Source organism: Chanodichthys erythropterus, chromosome 4, assembly GCF_024489055.1.
Source record: "Chanodichthys erythropterus isolate Z2021 chromosome 4, ASM2448905v1, whole genome shotgun sequence".
NCBI lineage: Eukaryota > Metazoa > Chordata > Actinopteri > Cypriniformes > Xenocyprididae > Chanodichthys > Chanodichthys erythropterus.
The window spans coordinates 38272876-38300116 of record NC_090224.1 but is presented as its reverse complement, the minus strand read 5'-3'; the positions used below and the strand labels follow the sequence as shown (position 1 = coordinate 38300116).

General features: G+C 38.3%; 2 protein-coding genes across 2 annotated transcripts in view; one reads left to right on the top strand and one right to left on the bottom strand.

Annotated features, from left to right (window-relative positions):
* The window catches only part of LOC137019449 (NACHT, LRR and PYD domains-containing protein 3-like), a 41972-nt gene extending 36867 nt beyond the window's left edge, over positions 1–5105 (top strand). Inside the window, exons 18-19 of the mRNA XM_067384909.1 lie at positions 80–126; positions 4084–5105. Coding sequence (XP_067241010.1) covers positions 80–126; positions 4084–4709 — 673 coding nt within the window. The 3' untranslated portion in view covers positions 4710–5105. The remainder of the gene's footprint in view (positions 1–79; positions 127–4083) is intronic.
* A 457-nt stretch (positions 5106–5562) lies between these two features.
* On the bottom strand, positions 5563–9603 carry LOC137019451 (uncharacterized). The gene is made up of 2 exons (XM_067384911.1): positions 6405–9603; positions 5563–5697 (listed from the first exon to the last, which is right to left on the bottom strand). Exon 1 carries the CDS (start codon positions 7423–7425, stop codon positions 6694–6696), a length of 732 nt encoding a protein of 243 aa, XP_067241012.1. The 5' UTR covers positions 7426–9603; the 3' UTR covers positions 5563–5697; positions 6405–6693.
* Positions 9604–27241: the final 17638 nt, after the last annotated feature.

The window sequence follows — 27241 nt, the reverse complement described above, 5'->3', positions numbered from 1 at the left end:
GTGTGTCAAACACTAATTCTGACATACAGAACATGTGTATGATGCATATCTACAATAATTTGTGTTTTTGTGTTTATAGTGTGGATCATGGAGGAGAGATCAGGATCACAGCAGGACCACGAAAGTGTAGGTCTAAACACACACACACACACACACACACACACACACACACACACACACACACACGACATGAGAAGCATTTATTAACATCTTGTCCAACAAAAGACAACATTTCTGACCTGATCCAACAAAATGAGTCACAGTGACCCAAATTTCAAAATTGAGATTTTGGTATCAATGGAAAGATGAGACAATAGGCTTTAAAATGATATCCTAGTCAAAGTCATATCTTGAATGGTTTTAAAGATATACCCATTTGAATTATGGTCGTCTGCCCTCTATTTCTATTTTTTTTGCCCGTTTTTTTGTTGATATCTTTCAAAATCCATTGCATTTAAAGGGATAAACTATTTATTTTACAGCTTAATTTGACAAAAGACATTTTATATATATAAATGCTATTAAACCAGGCTGAAGCTCAAATTATTTTAAAGTATTTATTAGAATTAATATTTTATAAGGCACTTTTACAAAGATTTACTAAAATCAGAAAGATTGAACAGAGGTGCTACATTTTTGCTTGAGAGGGTGTGTGTGTGTGCGTGACAGAGAGAGAGAGAGAGAGAGAGAGAGAGAAAGTGAGAGAGGCCATAGACAGACATATGTCGTAAACGAAATCTTCATCAAATGACAGAAAACACGGCTCTCCATCGTTGAGTTTACACCCTTTACGGCAAAAGGCATGTATTTTGGCTAACTCGACATCTCGGTCACCTCTAACTGCTTCACAACTAGACATTACTCTTAACTTCCCCAACATCAGTCACAGGCTGTTCAACATTTTCATCCTCGTCGTCCTCTTCCACAGGCATGACAAATTCATCCTCCATTTCTGCATCCAAAGTGAAATCGCTGTCGCTTTCATCAGAGGATGACACGTCTCCAGATCCAAAAAAATCACTGACTAGACTTAGCCACTCTTAGGTTAGCAGCCTCCAGTGAGTTTAAAGCTTTGGCCACTTTTTTCTCTTTTGACAGTGACATTTCTCAAATATTATTAATAAACAGAACTAACTTACACACAGTATACTACACTACACTATACAGTACTGAACTTGAATCTTTCTGAGGAGATCTACTAGCTTGTTTACACAGAGCGCGCGCTAGTCTGACAGGAGGATGGCTGGACCAATCGCAGCTTTTGCCAAATCACGTGTGATAAAATTGCGATAAATCTTGCAGCCCTAATTGTTATTAAATGATATTGTTATTGGTAATGATATTAGCGGCCATGGCGGGTCAGGGGCCTTGGGCGGCTATGGCAGGTCAGGGGCCTTGGGCGGCCATGGCGGGTCAGGAGACGTGAGCAGCCATGGCAGTTCCTAAGCCCCACCCACATGTGTTCCACCCACATGTTCCCCACCCACGGGTACATGCCTCCCCCCCACCCATCCAAAAAATATTTTTTGGGAGTTTTGGGGGGGGGCAAGAAGGGCTCGTGGAATGGAGTGGGTACGTGAGCTGGAGTGGGCTCGTGGGCTGCTGGAGCGGGCTCGGGAACACTTGGAGCAGACTCATGGGCAGCCGGGGCAGACTCGTTGGCAGCCAGGGCGGGCTCGGCGAAGGCTGGAGCGGGTTCGTGGAAGCCTGGGGCGGGCACATGGATACCTGGTGAGGGCTCGTGGAAGGCTGGTGCGGGCTTGTGGGAGCCTGGAGCGGGCTCGTGGAAGGCTGGAGCGGATTCGTCGAGGGTTGGAGAGGGGTCTGAAAACGGGGTCCAGTCCATCCCCTCATTCTCAATTAAGAGACCCACTGACACTGGATGGGTTGTCGCTAGAGGCGATGGCTCAGGCTCGGAGTCGGAGAACGCTAGGGACTGGGGCTGTTCGGAGACAGCAGACACTGGAGACTGGGGTTGCTTGGCGGCCTTAATTCTCTTTTTTCTTGGCCGTCTGGGCCCAGCAGAGGATCTATCTTCGGCCTTCACAGGGTTTGGGTCTGGCAGGACACCAGGGGAATGCCCACTGGAGGGGCAGGCGGAGGAACGCGGCAATTGGCGAACTGGCCAGGCCGCCTGTGTTTCTGTGGGGACTGGACGAGGATTACACGATTTTTCCAGAACCTCCTCAATGACAAAATCAGAACAATTTAGAAACAAAATCAGATTAATTGCTTTGACTAGGGAAAAACAACAGGCAGGTTCTTTAAAATGGATCGTGTCCTCTTCCAGCCCCGCCAGAAAACAGGTGTTCAACGGGGTATCTGGCCAATTCACCAAATAAGCAAGCTCAACAAATTCCTCCACATACCGCTCCAGTGAGCGACCATCCTGCCAGAACCCACAAAGGTGATCCTCCGCTGAAGTTGGCTTGCGAGACACAGGAGAGCCAGGAACAAGGAAAAAGCCCATCTTTTGTAGATTTCCAGGCATTTTGATCAGTTCTTCTGTCACGTGGTGTGCTGTATAGACGAGGCGAGTATGGAAATCCACAATAATAAGGGCTTTATTTACAACACAGGGGCAGATGAACAGCTTCACACACTTATGCTAAACAAGACTGACAAGGAGTGCAGGGAGTGAGTCCAACTTAAAGGGAGTGCTGACGAGGACAACAGGTGTTGGGAATCCGGGGAGATGGCGGGAAGACTAATGAGGGAAGTGCAGACAAGTGTGGAGAACAGGAGGATGCTGGGAACTGGAGTCCGGGAAGGCGTGATTGTAACATTAATACTGTACAACCGCGAATTTTAAAAGAAAGATTGCAAGATTTAGGTGTTAGCTGTTGGTTGATTTTATGGATTGAAATTTCTTTAAGAAATAGACACCAACGAGTTTGTGTTAATGGAATCTCATCTGATTGTACAGTCCAGAATTCAGGGTTACCACAGGAATGTGTTATTACCTCTGCTTTTCTCTGTCTATATTAATGAACTTCAATGTAACAGGGATAATCCCGCACTGATCAAATACACTGATGACTTGGTTTTAATCTCTTGCCAATTGGACGCGAATAGTTGAACTTATTTTGAGTATATTGAAAGTCTTCCACAATGGTTTGATGATAGTCACCTACAATTAAACATTGAGTTATGGGAACAAAAATAGGACCGGTATGGCAGGTGTCTCATATGAACAAATTACTATAAAAGGTGTAAAGGTAGAGCAGGTTCAAATTTTAAATATTTAGGTACCATTAATGATAAATTCTCATTTCAGGAAAATGTGGACCATATACACAAGAAAGCAAGACAGCGGTTAGGTCTTCTCAGGAATTTAGGTCTACTAAGGAATTTTGGGATAGATAGGAGGGTCCTTACCATTGTTTATAGATCGATGATTGAAAGTATTTTAGCATCTAATATTGTATCGTGGTATGGTAATTTAACAATGAGACAGAAAAATAAATTAGCACAAGTAATTAATGAAGCAAATAAGATCACCGGCCAGAAACAGAGAACAATGTAAGAGCTGTTTTTACATTTTATGGAAAAAAGGTGAAAGGGTTATCACCCTATTCATCTCATTTAAATTATTTATTGAACTGCAAACTTACCTGCTTTCCACTTTCCACTCAAATTATGTCAATAAAGACAATCTGTTAACCTCAATCTCTTTGTGAGAGAGTATGTCTGTAACAGTTGTTCACAAATTAACAATTATTTTCTAGGCTACACCGACACGTAATTACCTATTTGAAAACAGTTTCTGTGCTCCAGAAAGCATGCATTAATATTTTCAGAGTTGCTTTAATGCAAAACAGGAAATATTGGTAAAAACTCTTATACATCACTGCTTTGGCTTTCGTTTTCCAAGATTATCATCTTTGATGACTATTTTGAGTTTTTAGGATTTTTCTTTTACAAAGTACTGCGGCTGCCCTGATGGAAATGGTATAACTGTTTCAAAAAAGTATTGTCTGGGCATCCACTGGGAAGGAAATATAGAGACCGGACCTCTTGGACCTTTAATTTAATAGTTATAGATCCGCCCTGTTAATGATGTTTCTCTCTTCTTGTGTTCAGATGCCTGTGATCTCACACTGGATCCAAACACAGCATACAGTCAACTCATTCTGTCTGAGGAGAACAGGAAGGTGACGCTTGAGGAAGAGAAGCAGCCGTATCCTGATCATCCAGAGAGATTTGATCTGTTACGTCAGGTCCTGTGTGGAGAGAGTCTGACTGGACGCTGTTACTGGGAGGCTGAATGGAGTGGGATACATGCTGAATTATCAGTAACATATAAAGGAATCAGAAGGAAAGGATGGAGTGATGACTCTATGTTTGGATACAATGACAAATCCTGGAGTCTGGACTGCTATGATAACAGAATCAGTGTCCGTCACAATAAGAACAGCACTTATATACCTGTCGTCGGTTCATCTTATAAGAGAGCAGGAGTGTATGTGGACGTGTCGGCCGGCACTCTGTCCTTCTACAGCGTCTCTGACACACACACACTCACACACTTACACACATTCTACACCACATTCACTGAACCCCTCTATGCTGGATTTAGGGTTTATGGTGATTCTCCAGTATCTCTGTGTCAGATTAAACAACAGACACGCACACACACAGTTGTAAATCATCTTTCTAATGTCAACATGCCCACAGAGTCATCAAATCTTACATATTTACAGTTTTAATTAATTATATTTTTAATGTTTGTTTCATTATTATGTAGAAGTTAGAAATCTAGATCAGACAAATTCATTTGTCTATGTAATAAAAAATATAAATATAATGAGCTTGCATTAATATTTATATTGTTAACTGATCATCAGATGTAATAACAGTAAATTTGTGATTGATTTAATCATGAATATGTTCATGAATGTTAACTGATTGACAGTATGAAGGAATCATGAATGTGATGAGAGATCAGCAGAATGAAACTGGGTGAATGCTGTAGCAAATTAGCTCAAAATAAATATGAATAATTAATCATAACTAGTTATAATTAATTATTAATATTTTAATCAGTCAATAAAATTAACTTAATGTAATAAAATTAATATTACAATCAATTAACCTGTTGTTCAATGAACACACAGTGTTAATTGTTTATTAACTAAGAAATGTTCATTTCCAGGTTATGGGAAATAACAATCTTATTCTACTAAAAGCCTGTAGTCAGGACCGACATGAATAGGGACTCCCGTACATGAGCGCAAAACACGGACAACCTTACGTGTGACATGAACAAGACTTTATTAACTAGACTAAACACTTAAACTACTCTAACATTCACACACATACATGCATACAGTTTACCAAGAGAGAGAGAGAAAGCAGAGTACAGGAAGCAAGAAGTTACAGCATTGTTGGACATTCAGCAGATCAACAGCCTTGAGCAAACCATCAGTTTAGTTTTAACAGGCCCTTCTTTAAAAGGGGTAAGGATACTCAATGTATCCGATAATGAGACTAAGTTTGATACTTGCATGTCTCTCCAAGTTGAATTAAAACTGTCCTGATGCAATTTGTGGAGGCTCCCGTTGAATCTTTGCTGATATTTTCTTGACGAAAGAGAACCGGCTGGATTCAGAGGATCTTTGGTGAATGGAAGGTCTAGGCCGAGGCCTGGCACAAGCTTGGGGTTCCTTAGAAGCTTCTAGCTTCTTAAAGCATCATCTTGACGTCAGCATTCATCAGTAAAAGAGAAGAAGAGGAGGAAGAGCAGGAAGAGAGAGGTTTTATCTTGTGATCCATGAATATAAGGGGTGGAGACATCACACCCTCTTAAGGTGTCTGAGCCAATAAGGAGTTGCCCCCTCGGAGGGAAGTTTTACGAGTCTTTGTTCTGTAGCAAGATATTAGCATAAGACACTGGATTGGATGTTTGAGAGAAGAACCCTCTAGATTCTTATAATACTAATGTGTCACAGAGTTAGTAACATGTAACATAAATTACCAAATAGGAAATGAAAGTTGGAGTCCGTAGATACCAAGCATGCTGCCAATGTGATCTCAGTTAACTATACATTTGCAACTATGGAACATTAATACCAAAATAGTTCAAAAGAGAGAATTAATACATAGAATAAAGCCTATAAAAGGAAAGTCATGAGATGGGAAACTTGGATACATGTTTATACATTTCCCAAGTGGTTATATAGAGAATACGTAGGATTAAGAGAGTTTATTTGTCCTTCTCAGGAAGGATGAGTCACTAGTCTCTACAGCATTCTTATGGATCATAAAAGTACCATATAACTGTAACAGGACACCTAGTTGTGCCTGTGTGCTAGCTACACTTGGGATGTTGGTTGCAGTTTTAGGGGGATGAGTTCAGAGAACTTTGATAGTGAGAGTGAGTTTATGGGTAATTCATTAAATACCATGAATAATTGTGTGGCTGATTGGTCCAGACGCTACATCCCCCCCTTTCGATCGTTGTTGTTCTTTCTATGGACAACAGCAAACGACGTTGAAGGTGTAGAGAGATCAGACACACCACTGGCACACAAGGCTGGAAGGCTGTGATGGGCTCTGGTTGTATGTGTCTCCTGGAGTGGTGGTCGTTCCATTGCGGTTGATGTAGACAGTAGACAAGCTCAGGTCTCTGAGCTGGTGTTGTGTGAGTGGTCAGAAGCTTGTACTGCTGAGTACTCCTCAGGTAAGAACTGTTCAAGGAGCTATCTTACTAGCGTTAGAAGCTCCTGCAGGTCCGATGCAGGCGTGTCCAGTCGTCCTTGGGCTGCCTGCTGTTGGAGATCCTGCTGTGTCTGCAGGGAGAGGATGCTCCCATCCCTGGCTTCTCCCTGTGGTAGGTCTGGTACCTGGGTCTGTCTGAATTAATCCTTCTCCTTCTGCAGCTGCAGAGGATTTCAGGAAAATGGCTGATAAGGTGTCAAGCAGAAGGCTTTGGCCTCCCCCTCTGTACCTCTGTGCTTGGCTGGGGGAGGTTCTTCTGCTGACTCCATGCGGTGAAGTGAGACGTTTCTCCTGCAATGGTTCTGTTTGCTGCAGGTAAGAGAGTCTCAGTTCTCTTTTCTTCTGTGTCTCTATTTTGTCAGGGTCCTTGCGTCTGTCCCAAGCCTCCATCTCTAGCTGGTCTATGTGGCTTTTAGCATGCATCAGCTCCTTGTGAGTCTCTGTGATCTGGAGTTTGAGGTTGTTCACCTCCTGTTTCAAAACAGCGAGGATGTGGGCCAGGAAGAAGTTGACTTCAGTCAGATCATTGTGATCACACCTCTGGTTTGAGTCGTCTGCCTTTACTTCTCTTCCATCTTTGTCCAGTTGCTTTTGGCTCTGGTGCCGTAATTGCTCAGCAGCACTGGTTAGGAGGGTGTTCCTCACGACACATAGCCAGTCCTTTTGGTCTGCCATCTGGGCAGTTAGGCTGAGCATCTGCAACATTTAGGCACGCTTGTGGTGAGAGTAAGGGCAAGAGACTACTGCAAGATCAAACAGAATTTAGGGCTAAAGGCACAGTGAGCAGCCAGGTGTATAAAATACAGCTAGCTTTAATAAATGACTTAAGATGGTTCTTGTGGTCAGATTATTTCTTAGTATTTCTTACTGATGGCTCACAACAGGCTTGACCTCCGAACAAATGGAAAAGAGAAAGAGAGAGGAAGAGGAGAGCTTTCCTATTAGATTGTGCTTATTAGTGGTGCTCAAAATTATGCCATAGCAATCATTCGGATTCCTTTGTAACTGGCTCATAAAATTGAAGCAACTGTTGTAAATAAACAAAATCAAGAAGAAGAGTATGTCTAGTTGCTTGTGGTTATATTGGGAAATTAAACCACACAAGACTAAACAGGAAAATGTAAATAAATCACATAGATGAAAGAAATACTAGTAAAAACAAATAGCTGACTGCTATTATAATTAAAATCAATAAAATATTTAAAGAAGTGATTAAAACAGCAGAATGACCTGGTATTGGGAATAGTCAATAGCACTAGTGATTAACAATTAGATTAGCTTTGGAAATCACTCTATAGTTGGTCACAGCTGCAGCGTGTTCAGGACCACACCATGTGTGTGTCCCTCCCAGAAGTTTAGTCAACGTGTTATTGAAATATCTCAATAAATCCTAGAATTCTTCTTTAGTTAAACACTTTACATGTAATTAAATTTAGATTTAATCACCCTAGTAACTGCAGATTTAGCTGAACAGTGTTCAGGGAGAAATGCACCTAAGTGCAGGTGAAATTAGCTGAGAAGAATTAAAGGTAAGGAAAGAAAGAAATCAGAAAACCAGGAATGTGGTTAAGGGAAATTGGTTTAGATCAGTTCACACTGCATACACACAAGCTATAGTTAAAGGCTTCACGTAAATGATGCTAACCACTAACTGTAGAAGCTATTAGTTAGCTTAGCCTGAGGTGCAGGGCTGCTAGGTGAGGTTAGCTTAGCCACCTAGCCTGGTTTGTTTACAATATGGCATCACAGGGTGATGAGTTAGCACTTCCTGTGACAAGTCGTTGTCATGGGAACCAATGCACATTTGGGCAATTCAAACAGTTTATAGAGACTGTCTGCTCATTTCAAACAAGTTACGTATAGAGTTAAAATGTGACGCTTATACTTTCAGATTTTCAAAAACTTGATATTACATTCAGTAAAATGCAAATATGTTTTGGCATTTGCAAATTTTACTCATGTAAACTCTTCTCTCTACTTTAAACAACGTCTTGTACTTGTTTAAAGGGTAATTACACAGTTTGCTGTAAGTCAAAGCTTGTTTAAGCATATATAGTTAAGTCCGTCTTGTGCATGAATACTGATATTCCTTTCAGCGAGTGAAACACAGTTTTGGTCAAAAGGTAGCTATGCTTGTAGGTGCAGGCAAAGTTTAGATGAATGACATCAATCTTAACTATAACAGGGGAGCATTACCCAAATCTACATTTATATAACACTGTACTGAGATTCATTCATCAGAAACAGGTTAAGCAATACTGCAATTGGTATTTCTCCAACCAAAGCAGAATAATCAATTCTGGTACAGTTTACATGCCGCTGAGCTGAGATTCCTTCGTCAACACAGGCTTACGCTCTAATACTGAGATCAGGATTTCTTCGCTAAAATCAGATTAACTTTACACTGATACCATTTGAACATATGCTAAAATGTGTCAAGAGTAGACTCTTTCAGTTACAGTAGAGATGACAATTCAAGCCATCACTTTATCAGCATCTAACAAGCCAGCAATTAGTGACCAAAATGCGCATCGTCTGACATATTCTGACTGGAATTATCAAATGCACACTTTTAAGTTGACAGTGGTTTAAGCTCATAACATTTGTTTATTCATGCCCCGCATTCTCCACCATTTGTAGCAAATTAGCTCAAAATAAATATGAATAATTAATCATAACTAGTTATAATTAATTATTAATATTTTAATCAGTCAATAAAATTAACTTAATGTAATAAAATTAATATTACAATCAATTAACCTGTTGTTCAATGAACACACAGTGTTAATTGTTTATTAACTAAGAAATGTTCATTTCCAGGTTATGGGAAATAACAATCTTATTCTACTAAAAGCCTGTAGTCAGGACCGACATGAATAGGGACTCCCGTACATGAGCGCAAAACACGGACAACCTTACGTGTGACATGAACAAGACTTTATTAACTAGACTAAACACTTAAACTACTCTAACATTCACACACATACATGCATACAGTTTACCAAGAGAGAGAGAGAAAGCAGAGTACAGGAAGCAAGAAGTTACAGCATTGTTGGACATTCAGCAGATCAACAGCCTTGAGCAAACCATCAGTTTAGTTTTAACAGGCCCTTCTTTAAAAGGGGTAAGGATACTCAATGTATCCGATAATGAGACTAAGTTTGATACTTGCATGTCTCTCCAAGTTGAATTAAAACTGTCCTGATGCAATTTGTGGAGGCTCCCGTTGAATCTTTGCTGATATTTTCTTGACGAAAGAGAACCGGCTGGATTCAGAGGATCTTTGGTGAATGGAAGGTCTAGGCCGAGGCCTGGCACAAGCTTGGGGTTCCTTAGAAGCTTCTAGCTTCTTAAAGCATCATCTTGACGTCAGCATTCATCAGTAAAAGAGAAGAAGAGGAGGAAGAGCAGGAAGAGAGAGGTTTTATCTTGTGATCCATGAATATAAGGGGTGGAGACATCACACCCTCTTAAGGTGTCTGAGCCAATAAGGAGTTGCCCCCTCGGAGGGAAGTTTTACGAGTCTTTGTTCTGTAGCAAGATATTAGCATAAGACACTGGATTGGATGTTTGAGAGAAGAACCCTCTAGATTCTTATAATACTAATGTGTCACAGAGTTAGTAACATGTAACATAAATTACCAAATAGGAAATGAAAGTTGGAGTCCGTAGATACCAAGCATGCTGCCAATGTGATCTCAGTTAACTATACATTTGCAACTATGGAACATTAATACCAAAATAGTTCAAAAGAGAGAATTAATACATAGAATAAAGCCTATAAAAGGAAAGTCATGAGATGGGAAACTTGGATACATGTTTATACATTTCCCAAGTGGTTATATAGAGAATACGTAGGATTAAGAGAGTTTATTTGTCCTTCTCAGGAAGGATGAGTCACTAGTCTCTACAGCATTCTTATGGATCATAAAAGTACCATATAACTGTAACAGGACACCTAGTTGTGCCTGTGTGCTAGCTACACTTGGGATGTTGGTTGCAGTTTTAGGGGGATGAGTTCAGAGAACTTTGATAGTGAGAGTGAGTTTATGGGTAATTCATTAAATACCATGAATAATTGTGTGGCTGATTGGTCCAGACGCTACAATGCGCTCAGAAATCACGTCTCCTGATAGTGTGCTTTATTTTTCCACACCCTGTGCTGATTTAGCACAGATTCACTAAATGAATTCTGCAGATCAGGTGATGGTACAAACACTCACAGTATCGCTGCTGAACACAGTATATCACAGTGTAATATTCAGTCTTTCAGGAGCTTCAGAGCTCAATCTGCTGCTTTGATCACTAGAAGACCTTCATCAGCATCTCTTCTTTTGAAATTATTGTCTGTTATCCTTTATTAGGTTTACATTACCTCCCCTACACCTATTTCTAACCTTACCCAATAAACACTTTATTCCCACTATTAAATACCCATTAGGCCCTTTATTTTATCTTTACTAAACTTTACTGTAACTTTTTTGGGTTAAAAATTATCCAAAATAAATTTGAGCATAATCATAACCAGCCAGTGTTTAAAACTATCTGATTACCTTAGCTCGATTCAAAACGGTAAGCTTGTAATAATGTTTTATTTCCCATGGTACTGGTGGGTGGCCATTCGTCTTTGCGTCATTACGTCACATCTGTACACATAAAGAACGTGTCCGGGCTAGTAGGCTATATTGCGTGTGAGGATGTTGGAGGTGGAGATTTATAGCCTTTTCTCACAGCACTTGATATAATTAAACTTATCAATTTGATGGCGGATCCAGAAAGGTTCAAACGACAATCACCAGTGACAACTGGAGATTCACCCGTTGTAAAAAGTGAAAGACTTCAGATTTCGGAGTGGTTGCAGAAAAAAAGAGAATGCACCTGGGCCCTTGTGAAAACAAGGATAAATATCGGAAGGGCTTTTGAAAGATGGTGTGAACTCCGTGTTTTGAAGTGGTTCAAAACAGATGCAGAGACTGCTTTTTTCTGCTGGACAGGTAAGACATTTTAATGGTTTATTGGGTAAACAGGTAACGGTAGCACACTTGTTTGCTTAATCCATTCAATTATGGAGTTTCCTTTGTTGTGCCTTTTTTCTTGTTTTGCTATGTTCATTATGGTAAATATAAATTATTTTGTGCTAGCTACCCCAAGAAAACCAAACCCACCTTCTTCATTGTCAAGTACTGAAGCTGAATCAGATTAGTAAAGTGAAATTTTTCCTGTCGTAAGATGTTAGCAGAAGAGTTATATAATGTAAAACACATGCATAAAAGAGATTCCGTTCATACACCGTTTATTTCATAGCACTATAGTTAGTTGTTTGTACGTGTTAACTGCTCTACCATGTAATCTTACATGAAAAAATATCAGAATGTGTAATTGACACTCATTTGTTACTCCTTATACAGAGAAACTGATTTTTCTGTCCCCTGGGTATTTTAGAAAAGGAACGTCATGAAGAAGATGCATTGCATGCAAGGTTTGTACATTATCTCTAGTAGTTACATGGTATTTTTTTCTGATTATACACAGTATTCGATATAAATAAGTGTGTTTGTCTTCAGTGTATTCTGATGTAATGCACCCTCACCGGAGTATTAACCTCACTCAGAACTACAACTCCCATACCACGTACCTGGGCTGATTACACATCCACCTGATACCCATTACCTAGACTATAAAAGACTCCATTACACCATCATGCTTCGCAAAGTCTTGTTTTGCCTTGCTGACATTACTGAGTGTTATTTCCCTGTTTACCAATATCCCGTGTATGACCTTGGACTGCCGTTTAACCCTATTCTCTGATCGCCGCCTACCTTGTGATACTAGTGCCTGTCTAATGATTTACTCTGTACTGCCTGCCGCCTGTCCTGATTCTCTGACTAGTATTGTTATTGATTCTGCCTTATCTACTACACTACTGTTGCTGGTATTTGACCCTTGCCTGTACGACTACGATTATTCAATAAAGCTGCATATGGATCTCCCCGAGTCTGCCACCTTGTTACACATATGACATGAGAACAGAAAGAACATTTAAATAAGTAAACTAAGATAATAATAAATAAGTGAAATAAATAATAATACTAATGTGGTATACATCTAGAACAGAAGACACAGATTTGTATTGTATATACACAGGATGGCCTATTCTTTCCTTCTATTCTTTCCATTGTACGGTCTCCAATAGAAGGTCCTGTCTTTCATTTGACAGCCATTTGTTACCAAATGTAAGGTTTTTTCACACATACTGTAACTAAGGCTACGCTACATGACTATCTTCAATAAGCTGCCTTCCTTTGATCTTTGGTCCAGCACATGATTTATATGTATTAGAAGCACAAATTATTTTTTTTTAAACACTGATTCACTAAATTCAAGAAAAGTGTCATGTTGTTGTTTCATAACAGCTTTACATCTATGAGTATTTCAGAGAAGTCATTGCAAATTTAAGACAATCAAGCGAATGACCTGATAAACGCCGTGTAAGTAAAAAATGTAGTTTATGGTACTAAATATTTAGCAGGTAGTTATTAATGTTTACCCATACTCACAGTCAATCCTGTCCATTCATCTTTTACGAAGTGTAAACTGAGATAATGATATGGTTCAGCTGTCAAAATATGGGGATGAGTATGATGTTGATGACAGCTCAGATGAAGGATATGTGCCACTTTTATGTTTGCAATGTGTTCTTTTTATTGTTTATGAATTTAAAACAAAAAAAGTGCCACATGTATTTTAATTTTGATACAGCAAATGCTAAAAAGTTTGATTTCCCTTTTTTTTAGAATGAGTGGTTCACAAAGTATTCCTTTAAACATCGATGAGTTTCCTGTGATTGGGCTTGATGAAACTGAGCATGACGAAGCGGGTTATACTGAGTCTGTTGATTAGCCCTTCACTGAGCAGGAACATATTCTTTGTGAGGATGACCTTGTGGGAAAGCATGCTTCTATTGTTTATGATGACAATTTAAAAATGCTTGCAAATGTTCTTCAGTTTCCATGGAAGATGTGTAATTTCAAAGAAAACTCTTAATATAAAATGTGATGCTTCTCCACCCTTCTTAATGAAACTTACATCAAGAGGAACTGCTACAGTCTTACAAAGGATAATACTGGTGTCACAGACACGCCAGGCTCCAACACCGTCCAATCACAGCGCACTCCATCACCAGAGTACTGATCACACACACCTGCACTCAATCAGCACGCTCATCAGTCACCACATAAAAGACACTCACACGCACTCAGTCACTGTCCAGTCTCGTTTGCATTAGAACTTACCTCCATGCTTACATCAAGGACTCCTGTTGTTATACTTACCTGTCTCCAGCATTTCCAAGTCTCCTCCTGTGTTCCAAGTCTGTGTGCGAGTGTCGTCTCGTCTCACCATCATCATCTAGGATCATCATCTCTACAAACCAGTATCACTTAACTATCACTCATCATTTACTCCAACATCATCCATTTACTCACTTTGCTGCAGTTTAATCTGCTGTGTCAATAAACAACCATTATCTGTTACCTTCTGTCTCCGACCCTTCTGTATTGTAACAGATGGTTGTTTTCTTGTAACTATTCATTCAGAGAGTAGTTTAACCCTTAAATGCATACCTCGGGTCTTTAGTGACCCGGGACGTTATTCACTACCTTCCTCCTCGTTCATTTTTTAAAGTTAGACATCAACCTTCTTGGTATTCCTCAATCAATTCATTATAAAGAATATAACAAGAAAAAATCATAAAATTATAAAAGAATGCCTATTTTTGTATTAATTTTTTGTAAAAAATTGTATAGGGTCACAAACGACCCCAGGTGTTTATGAGTGTATGTGTATTTTTCTGCACAACAATAATTTAATCTTAGATGACAGAATACGTGCATTTCACCTTTATTCCACAAGGTGGCAATGTCTGATACACAATGCTGAAGTGATGACTCATTCAGATAGAAAACGAAATAATAATAACAACAACATGAAATGGCTCAGCAATTTACTGCAGAACAAGTACTGAACGCAATCAAATATGACTGTAACTGTCACTGGATGGATCTGATGAAGCTGTTAGCGATCAAAATATTGATTTTAAAGATTTTGAAAATTATATAGTTTTGAGAATACGTTTGAGATCCCGAATGGGCTCATATTCATGACCTCAAACATAAAACTAGCCCATTATTTGCTGAATTTACTGTGAAATGAGCTCTGACGAGGACAGTGATGATGGCATAAAACATCTGCTCAAACTGAACCCTTTCAAGCTCCAAAAGGTAACAAAGTACAATTTATTTTATTCTTCTGTAATTGTTTCTCTAATATCAGAGGAGTTTTATATTATCATGACAGGTAGAGATCCTTCCATGTTAGATATTGATCCGGGTCGATAACGACCCGAATATGTAAGAATGATTGGCGAAACAGTCATGCATTTAAGGGTTAATGAATTTTGGACAGATGTTTGACAGTTTTAAGTTTATAAAACACGGTTCTCTATTTTTAGTTCTGTTTCAGAGGTCACAATATTTGGACATGGAATTCGCAACCAACATTCAATATTTCATGCTGGCAAGCAACATATTGCTGTCTGCAAACAACTATGCAAAGATCAAATTTCTTTTCCAGTTCATGAACATGGGCACTGTTGCCAAAAACACATTTTACATTAAAGGGTTAGTTCACCCAAAAATGAAAATAATGTAATTTATTACTCACCTTCATGTCATTCCACACCTTTAAGACCTTAATTAATCTTGGGAACACAAATTGAGATATTTTAGTTGAAATCCGATGGCTCCGTGAGGCCTGCATAGGGCATTTCCTCTCTCAAGATCCATAAAGGTACTAAAAACATATTTAAATCAGTTCATGTGAGTACAGTGAATTAATATTATAAAGCAACGAGAATATTTTTGGTGCACCAAAATAACGACTTATTTAGTGATGGCCGATTTCACAGCTGCTCCACATGAACTGCTGTCTGTCTGTAGCTGTGAGGTCCGTCATGCACTTTCATGAGGAACATGAAACACTTTCTGTTCAACAAACACATTTTGTCAAGAAGAAAAATGTTTATATAATTCTGCTGCAATGCCATCGTTGCCATGGTGACTTGTTACACTTGAGATGTTTTATAGCATCATCTACTTCTTCTAAGAGTAAATCTTATTCACATCAGTCTATTTCTATTGCAGTAATTGAATTTACATTCTTTAGGGAATCCAGAAAGGAAGTATCAGAGCCAGTGCATTAGCTGGATTTATAAAGATGAGAATAAAAGTGATGAGAAAAGTGAGAGAGAGCTTGATAATCATCAGTGACGAGAACATTAATGTTCAGTTGGTGGATTGTGTTACATTTACAACACTGTCTTTCAAGACTGAAAAAATATGAGGGATTTTGTTGACCTTTTTCCAATCTCTTAACTCTGGACCTGACAAAGGCCCTCCTGCTTTATGTTTGTAGATCTCATTCAATTCAATTTAATTCACATTTATTTGTATAGCGGTTTTCACAATACATATCGTTTCAAAGCAGCTTTACAGAAAATGCATGTGTCTACATCACAGTTTAGAGTGATCTGTTATCAGAGGTGACTGTGTGTAATGTATTTCAGCAAATAACAGTTAGCTCACATAATGTATTCATTTTAGACAGAAACAGTGAGCTCATTGAAGTAATTATTCCATCTAATTATTTGTAATGCAGATCAGTCAGTCTCAATTTTTCCTCAGGTGAGAGTCTATCAGAAGACACCAGAGAAAGAGATGTAATTTCACACACTATTTGAGTGTTTTTGGTGCTCCAGGTATATGTATTCTGACTAGGGTGAATCAACCAAATCATATTTTTGCATAAATGTTTTCAGAGTATTATTGGATGAATGCAGATGCTTATGAGTCCATTGATCAACCGTATCATTTAAAGTAATATTAAAATCCCCCACCAGTAAGAACAGCTGTGCAAACTTCCCAAACTACTATAATATATGTCTTCTAAAGACTCAAAACGTTTGTCATTCTCTGTATTAAGCTTGTACACATAAATATCAACCAACATAAAAACTAAATCATTCTTACTAACTAAACATAAAAAAATTACCAAAAGGGTCTGAAAATGCATTTTCAGTAAAAGTGATGGGTGGCAGATGCACATTTTCATCATTATCCTCTGAAACACCAAACAACCTCAGATTCCACCGTCTGCAGTAAGATTCAGTCTCATCCATTCGCTGTTCAAGCATTTTAACTGGCTTTTCCAAAGACCCTACATCTCACACATCTTGTTCTCCGTCTCTTTCATTTCAGCAAAATCAACATCAATGTTCTTGCTCCACTCAGTATTTCCACTCACCGATTTCTCAATCCTATCAGTGCTTTCGTTGATCAGCTGGACAGTGTCAGTTATGTCAGCGTTAGAAGAAGCTCTTAACAGACTTCATTGTTTTCTTGTTCGCTGCAGGTGAACTTGGGAAATACCTTCTCATCCAGAATCAGGTCTTCCAGGTTGTTCCCTTCAGTACAGTTCTTCATATTCCTCCTCTGGTTGTTTCATTTTATAAACTGCTTCAACTGGAAACACAATATAAGAAAATAAGAAAGGGTTTCTTGAGTTAGGGATGTTAGGGAGTTTATCTCAGCCCGACACACTGCAGGACGATGCAATGGAAAGCAAAGATGTGGAGGGGAAGACAAGTATGGTAAATGTGGTAAAGATGGTAAAATAAGAAGTTGTAACTGTGGTGGTGAACACAGTGCTGCTTTTGGAAGATGACCGGTTCAAAGAGACGTACAGAAGCACAAAATAACTAACCAAGTTTTGTATCTTCTGTAAGATTGTGAACGTGGCGATGCAGCAACCGAGAAAAAGTGAAAGAATCAAGACAATAAGAAACAGAGTTAATGTGGATTAAAGATATTAAAGCTGAAATGATTCATTAGATGCTGAACTGAACTCTTCCAATTTGTCTCTAGGTGATTAACTTTCTCATGGTGTTTCATATAAGTTTAATAGCGAATGGGCAAGAGTTCAAGAAAATTACAGCAGATCTGGATGATATCCGATATTACTTGTACTCAAGAAACATTGCATTGCTGTGTCCGTTATCACATAATTCCCACTTTTGGACACTTTTGCTTTAACGGACATTAGACAACACTGCAAAATCAAGATATTCATATATTTATTGTCCAACATTCCCAATTTTTCTGATGCATGTCCTTAATTTAATTTCATATGTTGGTAATAATTCAGTGTTTATAACCCTTTTAAATAATTTTAACCCAAACTGACTGGGTTTCTAGAGAGCAACGGTTTTGTGAAAAAAGTGGAAGACAAAAATAAACTGTAAAAAGGATATGATGATCACTAGTGATAGAATTTTATTCTGTGTTGTCATCATTCAGGTTGGATTTCAACTTTAATGTACGTTTTGTTTTATCAAAGCAGCTGATATTGCCATAGAAACTAGTAGACTGATGAACCGCTTTCACCCCAGAATGGCGGAAACGCAGGGCTGCTGCTGGGCGCCGGTGCTGCTATGGAACCTTCTATTGAGTGTCGCTTCTTGTTAGAGTATATTCTTTGCTTAGGGATCAATTGAACCAACTGCTTCACAAAATGATTCATTATTTCGAGACTCAAGCTCACTGGTGACCCCTGCTGGTCAAAACAGTGTAAATGTAATCTATTACTGTAAATGCAATTAACAAATCATCTTACATTAAATATGAAGTGTCTGTATAATGTTAGTTTATTAAATTGTAGGGGTTTTTATGCAAAGTTGGGTTATTCAGGTCAATAAGAGACTATTAACTAAAACTCTTAAAACTCTCCGTTATACAAATGTGGCAAAAGTATAACACTTAAACAACAACAACAAAAAACATATAGACACTGGTTCACGGGTTCAGAGAGAAAAAGTCAAAGTTAAGCCCTTCCTAAAACATGTATATTAATTATTTTATTATTTATCATTTTATTTTATTAAATTTAGACAAAATTAAATTGAAAGAAATTACAACACAATGGAAGGAAGTGGAAAGAAATTAACAAAAATAGGGATAAGCAGATGGAATCAGCTATTAGGCTATAAGTTTCTGGACTAATTACACTCTAAAAAATGCTGGGTTAAAAACAACCCAAGTTGCGTTGAAAATGGACAAACCCAGCGGTTGGGTTAAATGTTTGCCCAACCTGCTGGGTAGTTTGTTTAAAAATTACTGTATTGCTTAATTAAAATTAACCCAAAGTATGTTGGAAATGAACATTTATTAATGTTCAATGAATAATTATTAAACAATAAACATTTATTAAATTGCTTATTAATAAATATATATAAATAATCTATTAAACTATTAAATTTATATTAATAAAATATTAAAGCTTATTAATAAACATTCACCTTTTGTCTATTATTGTTGTCTCTAATTGCATCTGGTTTTTAATTTCCCAACTATTTTGGGTTCATTTTAAACTAGCCATATAGCAATTTTTAAATAATAGTTGGTTTAAATAAAACTACCCAGCAAGTTGGGCAAACATTTAACCCAACCGCTGGGTTTGTCCATTTTCAACCCAACTTGGGTTGTTTTTAACCCAGCATTTTTTTAGAGTGTAGTAGAATGTAATTAGAGATTGAGTCATTATGTTACACACTCCAGTACAGTAGGTGGCGCTAAACACAATTAACGAGACTGAAACCCGACAGAAAACTAAAAGAAGAAGAAGATAGCGTTGGATGGGCGGGGTTTTATTTGTTGTTGACACCTGAGACCTCCTGCGCATGCGCAATCTGAGCAAAGTAAAACCGAAAGTAAAGACTCGATTCTTAAGAATGTAAAAACTGTCATAAATATCACATTACGGTAAGATTATTTATCTGCTTCTGATATCATGTCACATTATTGAACACTGTTTTCTGCTTTCTATCATAAATTTAAAGCTCAAGTTCATCTTAAGAGCAGGGGCGTGTCTAGAGGAGTGGCACGGGATAGCCCCGCCCCCTGCTGTCAACCAACGCCATTGGATCAGAGCGCTGTCAATCACTCATTCGAGCAGATTGCGGTTTTCAAACAGAAGGAGAGAGAAACCACGAGACGGCACTGTTTATAGTATGTACACAATCAACTATATATTTTAAAATATCGCACTGCATGTTATTTTGATTACTCAAGCTAGTAGTTCAGCAAACGTAACTTCAGACTATTGAATATTGATGACTTATGAATTTTATTCAGCAGCAATGCACTACCACATAAATAGAAAATAGATACATTTATATTACTTTATCTGTTGTTTATATATAAGACTAAAGGCACAATAATCCTTTTCCAAAAAGGAACACACACACACACACAAGCAGAGCGCACGTGAACCGATCATCTCTTTCGCTTGACTAGTTACAATACGAATTAAACATGAGTGAACATCAGTGGTATGTTGAAAGATACTGTTCACCTTATCGAAAGCGGTATAATGTCTCATGTCATGATGATCAATCAGTGTTTCAATCGTGGAAAGGCGTCAATAAAACAGATTGAAAAAATTTACCTTAAAAAGCGGTCCAGTGTACAAAAACTTATTAGTAAGCTACAAAAATGAACTTGAAGTGGATCATTTTGCAAAATGAATGCACTATAGGCTGTTGCATATATGTATTTGTACTTAAACGACTGGCTCTTGGTCCCCTATGTGATAAGAACAATGACTTAATCAGTTACTTTTCGGATTTATGTTAGACCAATCTACCTTTTACTGAAACTTTCTTAAATGTTATGACCACAACAAACAAAACAATACTTCATGACTGAACTTGAAACAGAACACCTTATTTTACATTTGATAATTTTATTTCCTTCAGGATATGTTTGTGTGCCTTAAGCAGTTATTCTGCCTGTAACCAGTAATAATTTTTTAGCCAATTCTTTTAATTTACTTAAATAAGGACCACTTTATGTTGTTTTTTCCCCTACTAGTGCTTTAACAACTAAAATCAGTAATGAAAATAATCATCAACAGATGTGATTATCAGTTAGTTGATATGAGCACTGGCACAGAATCTGTCAGTCACTTTACAGCAGCAGAAACACACAAACCCACTGAACAGGAGAGATTCAGGCTTTTTCTCATGATGTTGAAGATCAATGTTCAATAAGACAAAAGAGCATCAGTAAGGTCAGACAGTGATGTTGGGTAATGGGGTCTGAATCACTGATCAGTTCATCTCAGAGCGGTTCAGTGGGTTCAGATCTGGTTCTTCCACAGTCAGTAAACCATTACTTTATGGACATCATAAGAAAAGATCCAGAAAATGAAGCTACAAAATCTGAAGCACCAAATTCTCTAGAATGTCACTGTCTGTGTATAATTAAGATTTATTTTCACTAGAATTACTGGAGTATTTAAAACATTATGTGTGGTTTGTTCTCTGTGTTTCCATAAGCAGGTCTGAAGTCAGTTTCTCATTATGGAGAACAGAGAGAAGAGAAAGAGGAAGAGATCTTCATCTGCAGAACCCAGCTGTGTGTCTCTGAAGAGTGACGGATCCATGGATCCTCCTCTTAAATTCAGTGATAAAACAGTGACTCCTGATCAACTGTGAGTATAAACATGAAGTTGGTGATTTAACTGCTCCAGTGAAACTAGAAGGAGACAAATAGTGTGAGAGTCAAAAACACACTGAATGCACATGCTTCCGGAAGCAGCATTAGATCATCAGTTTATTACCTGACTTTTCACATGGAGCTTTGCTTAAAAACGTTGCCAAAGTCATTGCAGAAGAAGGTCGGCATATGCAAAAGATGAGAAATGACTCTTTCATTAATGGGTTAGTTCACCCAAAAATGAAAATTCTGCCATTAATTACTCACATTTGTGTCGTTTCACACCCGTAAGACCTTTGTTTATCTTCAGAACACAAATTAACATATTTTTTATTAAATCTGATTGCTCAGTGAGGCCTGCATTGCCAGCAAGACAATTAACACTTTCAATGTCCAGAAAGCTACTAAAGACTTATTTAAAACAGGTCATGTGACTGCAGTGGTTCAACCTTTATGTTATGAAGTGACGAGAATACTATTTGTGCACCAAAAAAACGAAATAACGACCTTATTCAACAATATCTAGTGATGGGCGATTTCAAAACAATGAAGCATCAAAGCTTTACAAATCTTTTGTTTCGAATCAGTGGTTCAAAGCGTGAAAGTCATGTGATTTCAGTAAACGAGGCTTGATTGTGTCATAACTGTTTCGAAATTTCAATGGTTCATGTGACTTTGGTAGTTTGATTCACACTCTGAACCACTGATTCATTTTTTGAGATCGCCCATCACTAGATATTGTTTATCTTCATTATTATCATTATTTTGTTTTTTTGGTGCATAAAAAGTATTCTCGTATCACACACATCACACCAGTCCTCAGATTCATGCACTGGCTTCGTTGCATTTAGAATTGATTTTAAAGTACCACAATACATGGCAGATATGCTCAGAGAATATAAATCGATCACTTAGATCAATAAGATGACATCAGTTAGAAATACCAAGAGTTCACTCTAAACAAGGAGAGTTTGCTTTCCACAGAGGTTTGGACCACGGCATTGAAAAACAGGCCCTTTGAGTGAATTGGAGTACATAACCTTGTTTTATTTTGTTCAGAACCCAAGCTGACACTCAGGGGATGGCCTGCCAGGCCTTGAACCATGTGGCGAGGGGCTGAATTGGTTCTGGCACTAAGTAGCTGTGAGGGACTGTGGTGCGTGTATTGGGTGGAAAAGGAAATTTTCTCTCTTTTTGAGTATGTTTGTTTTTTATGCAACAAACACTTTTTCTTGAGGTCCCAAAACTGAACAGGGTGAAAGGAAAACTGGGCGAAGTATTTTGGAGGGTGGTCTGGCCACGGCGGGACTTGGCCTCCTCCTCTTCCTCTCTTGAACATCACGCGGGATCTAAGCCAATGTGAGCTCACTCTCATCCGAGCGCTGGGATCCTCTGCCCTGCTGTTTTTTCCTCTCACGCTCCTGGGAGGATGAAAACAGGAGGGCGCGAGGGGTGGAGTCAAGTTCTGAAAAGAACACTATCTGCGAGCGCAAAGAGGGTTAGGACTCATACCCTCGCAGGGTAGAGCAGGTCGATTCAGTGAGCACGGCTTTCTGCGTGGGACTTGCCCAGACATCACACGCACTTACTGTGCCCATGGCCATGCGGTTCACACTGCGTGATTGTATAAAGGCTTCAGAGATAAAGGAGTTTTCCCCATAGCATCTTGTCTTATTAATAATCATTATTAATTAATGAGAAGAACAACAACGCAGTACTCGTAGTATCGCAAGGGAACTAATTTTTTATAAAAATGTATCTAACTAAAGTGCACAATAAATATTTAAAGGTGCCCAAGAATGCTTTTTCACAAGATGTAATATACGTCTAAGGTGTCTCCTGAAAGTGTCTGTGAAGTTTCAGCTCAAAATACCCCATAGATGTTTTTTAATTAATTTTTTTAACTGCCTATTTTGGGGCATCATTAACTATACACTGATTTTGGCAGCGCCGCCCCTTTAAATGGCATGCTCCCTGCCCCCGAGCTCTCGACTATAATACAGTGCATTTACAAAGTTCACACAGCTAATATAACCCTCAAATGGATCTTTACAAGATGTTCGTCATGCATGCTGTATGCATGCTTCGAATTATGTGAGTAAAGTATTTATTTTGATGTTTACGTTTGATTATGTATGAGTTTTAAGCTATTGTCTGTGGCTAACGGCTAATTCTATAATTTATAAAGATTTAAAAATTTATTTTAGATTTATAAAGAATGAAGTTGGGTTTATTCATTATACAGACTGCACATGTTTAAAACAACACGGTCTCACCCCTCATCGTCACATATCGACGTTTGGTCATTGCCCCCTAGCGTCGACATCCGAAGCAAAGGGTACCCCTTTTGCGTCGCTTTTCAACGTCGATGGCCGTCCTATACACTTCAATGTAAATCCCTTATCTTCGGATTCTGACGCAGGGGGGGGGGGTCAACCAACGAATTTCTCGCGTGTGTTGGAAATTTTCGGTTTTCGTGGTCATAATGACAAATAACTTGGCTAGATGTAGGCATTATCTTGCGATAAAAAATACAGCAGGTTTTAGGCTACAGAGGATAGACTTTTAACGGATCAGACCCTCAACGTCGGATTTTGACGCATGCAGGGGGTCAACATAGATTTGCGCTCTTTATAAAAAAAAAAAGCGATTTGCCCGGTATATTTGTTAATGTATATTTGTGTGTATAATTACTTCGACCGGACCTAACTGTTGTGTAAAATGATAATAATAATAATAATAATAATAATAATAATAATAATTGTTCTTGCATCTGTACCTTGCGTCACGTTGGCCAATCAACTACTTCAGCAGTAAAACATCATTGCATGCGACGATCCCTAGCACCATTGCGTTTTTCGATTTCCATACGTAAGTATTGCACTTAATATAGAATTAGACATATTAGATATTTGCATATCAGAAACAATCAGCTCATGCCATAAAGCTGTTGTGTTTGGTAATATTTTAGCGCATTGAGATGGTGTTTTCCATACATTAACTAGACTGGCGGCCCGCCACATTTTGTCCCGCCACAGTCTCAAAGTAGGCCTGTCGCGATATTCAAATAACCGATTGATAATTGCGCTCTTTTAAACGGCAAAAATGCACCAATTAAGTTTTCGTGTATTATATTCAAACTCATCGGAAGCCATTCCATAGCTTCTGAATTATATAGTCACCTAGATTATTTATTTATTTATTTATTTTTGGGTCAGCTTATGATTATATATTTTTATTCATTTGCTATTTTTCTCTATAATGGAGAAGTGTGTTCAGTGCATTCTGGATTGTGTTTAATAAATCAAAGAGTGACGTTTAGTACCACAAATACAGATGTATAGATACAGGCCCCCACTAATTATTCTAGAAATAAATTAACCAATTTGACCACTTATGAACTATCATTTAGCCTACTATATGTTGTGTACATGACTAATGTGCCCTACCATCACGAATAAATAAATAAATTACTATTAGAGCACAAAATTGTTTACAAGAGAACAAATTTCTTCGTTGATGTAATCACTTACATTTTGCTCTCAGAATGCATCAGATTTATGCATTTAAATTTAAAATGTACAAAATTTTCCTACGGGGGGCATGCCCCCTGACCCCCCTAGAGGGACCGATGTCCACCCACCACAGTCTCACAAAATCCAGTTGGAAACACTCATGAAACACTGCACCAAATGAAATGTGCACGTGGTGCTACACATTGATAGATAAAAGTTAGCCACGGGTTAGGCACTATTGGTGACAAAATTAAAATAGTGTGATAGGCATGTCCGATTTTAAATATGATATTCTTTGTTGCAACTAAGTAGCCTAGTTGCTAATGAGTCGTGCCACAGTCTACTGCCATATTTATAATCATAATTTGGATAAAAGTGTCTGCATAGAACCTATAGACATAAACATGTAAACATATATAATCCATACTCTATCTTCAGATGTAATGAGTGTGTGTGTTAGTTAGTATATTGTAATGTGTAGTTTAGTTATCAATTCTATACTGATTTATTTTTCTCTTTATCAACAGGTTCTCAAATACAATTTATCAAATAATAATTAGCAGCTGACTACAAAAGGCACTTTTAAGAGCCACGTTTGTATTGTTATTCTCCATTCTCTTTTTTGTATTGTTCTCTCTCGCTTTCTCTCTCTCTCTCTCCATTCCTCTCTCTTCCCTTCCCTTCCCTCCTCTCCCCTTTTAGTGGTGTGTTTGTCCTTGTGCACTTTTGTTTGTTCTTGTGCACCATGTCAGATCCTAAGCTGAACCAGCTCTTGGAGGAGGTCAACAGTCTTGTCAACCAGGCAGAAGACATGGATGAACTCAAAAGGCTGCATGAGGTCATCAGCACTCAACAGGAGGCAGCTTCATCCATCCAGCGATCCACCAGCCAGCCATCTGTGAAGTGGATTAAGAGGGACAGCAGAGGAAACATTATTTATGGGAGGCCAAGATTCTCCAGAAAGCAAGCAGGTCAGACTTACTTTTCATTCATGTTAATTAAGATCTAGATTTTACCTCTAGATCTATTTTTACCTTTTGGAATGATATATAAACATTTCACAAGTCATGGGTCTGAATCAGAAAATATATGATTATTATTATTATATAACATACTTACTATACATACTATAAGGAAAATCAATGCTAAAACTTTGTGTCATTATGTTTAAAAGGCAGTCATGGTAATGTATTTGTTTCTAATTGTAAAAGATGTTTTTTGTTTTTTTTTACTACAGTAGGTCTTAGCCACAGACAAACCGGAAAGACTGGTGGTTCCCTTTTCAGGGCTCCAGAAACCAGTGTGGAAATGACCAATGACTTTTCTCACATAAACACTGGTATGTCCTATATTGTCCCTGCACTGTAAAACAGTATGTTCATTAATAATAGGAATGTAATACACATTCCATATTTTTGTGTTGGTATGATAGACAGCACAGTTATTACTGCTGTTATGACTGTTGTTCAGTGATATACTCTTTTGTTTAATAACCTGTTGTTTTTTAATACTGTCCATTGTTTTAACAGAGTCTTTCCTTCAAGAGCTAAAGCACTCACTGGGTGAAGATTTAGATGACAAAGAAACACCAGCACAAGCCTCCAGTGATTGGTCAGTGAGAAAAAGTCTTGTCTCAGGGTGGTGGGCGAAAGTGAGGCCCCGGTTGGTGGACAACATGGTGGCTAAGCAGCATGTGGCAAGTCCAGTCTGCCAGAAATGTTACTCCAGTCCAGCGATGATCCATTGTTGTGACTGTCGACCACAGCCCTTCCTCTGTGCCCATTGTGACATCAGCATCCACAAGGCTCAAGTCTTCCACAACAGGGACTCAATTAGAGAAGGCTTCTTTCAGCCATTGCCTCCGACATCCTGTTTTGTGGAGAATGTTCTTACCCAGTGTGGTAAGTTGTAGTTTTAATTTCAGTTATCACCTGGAAAACTAAATGCTAAAATCTAAATAATTTCTGATCAGTCAATGAAGCCATGAAGAATATCTGGTCTTAAAAGCTGACAGTAAATACGTATGTTAGTCTTCTATCCTCTAACTATTCTCATAAATGCTTCTTTTTTTTTCAAGTGCGTCTTGTACCCTTGGAGATGCCAGAGAGAATATGTAGCTGTCCTCAGAGATTAAGTGTCACCACTGGAAAACCCATTGCTCTGGTTACAATGAATGGTAAGGAGAACATTGGGGATGGATGTCACTTCTGCTCAAGTAACTGCCGAATTTCACCCTCAGATGAGGTGATCCCACCCCATATCTCTAACTTCTCACTTTCTGTCACTCTTCACTGTCCTATTTAAATGAAAAATGTAATAAGTTTTGAATTAAAAAAGTAAAAGTATATTTACCTCCCAGCCAATTGTTTTTGGATGTATAGATAGGTAACCTGTGAA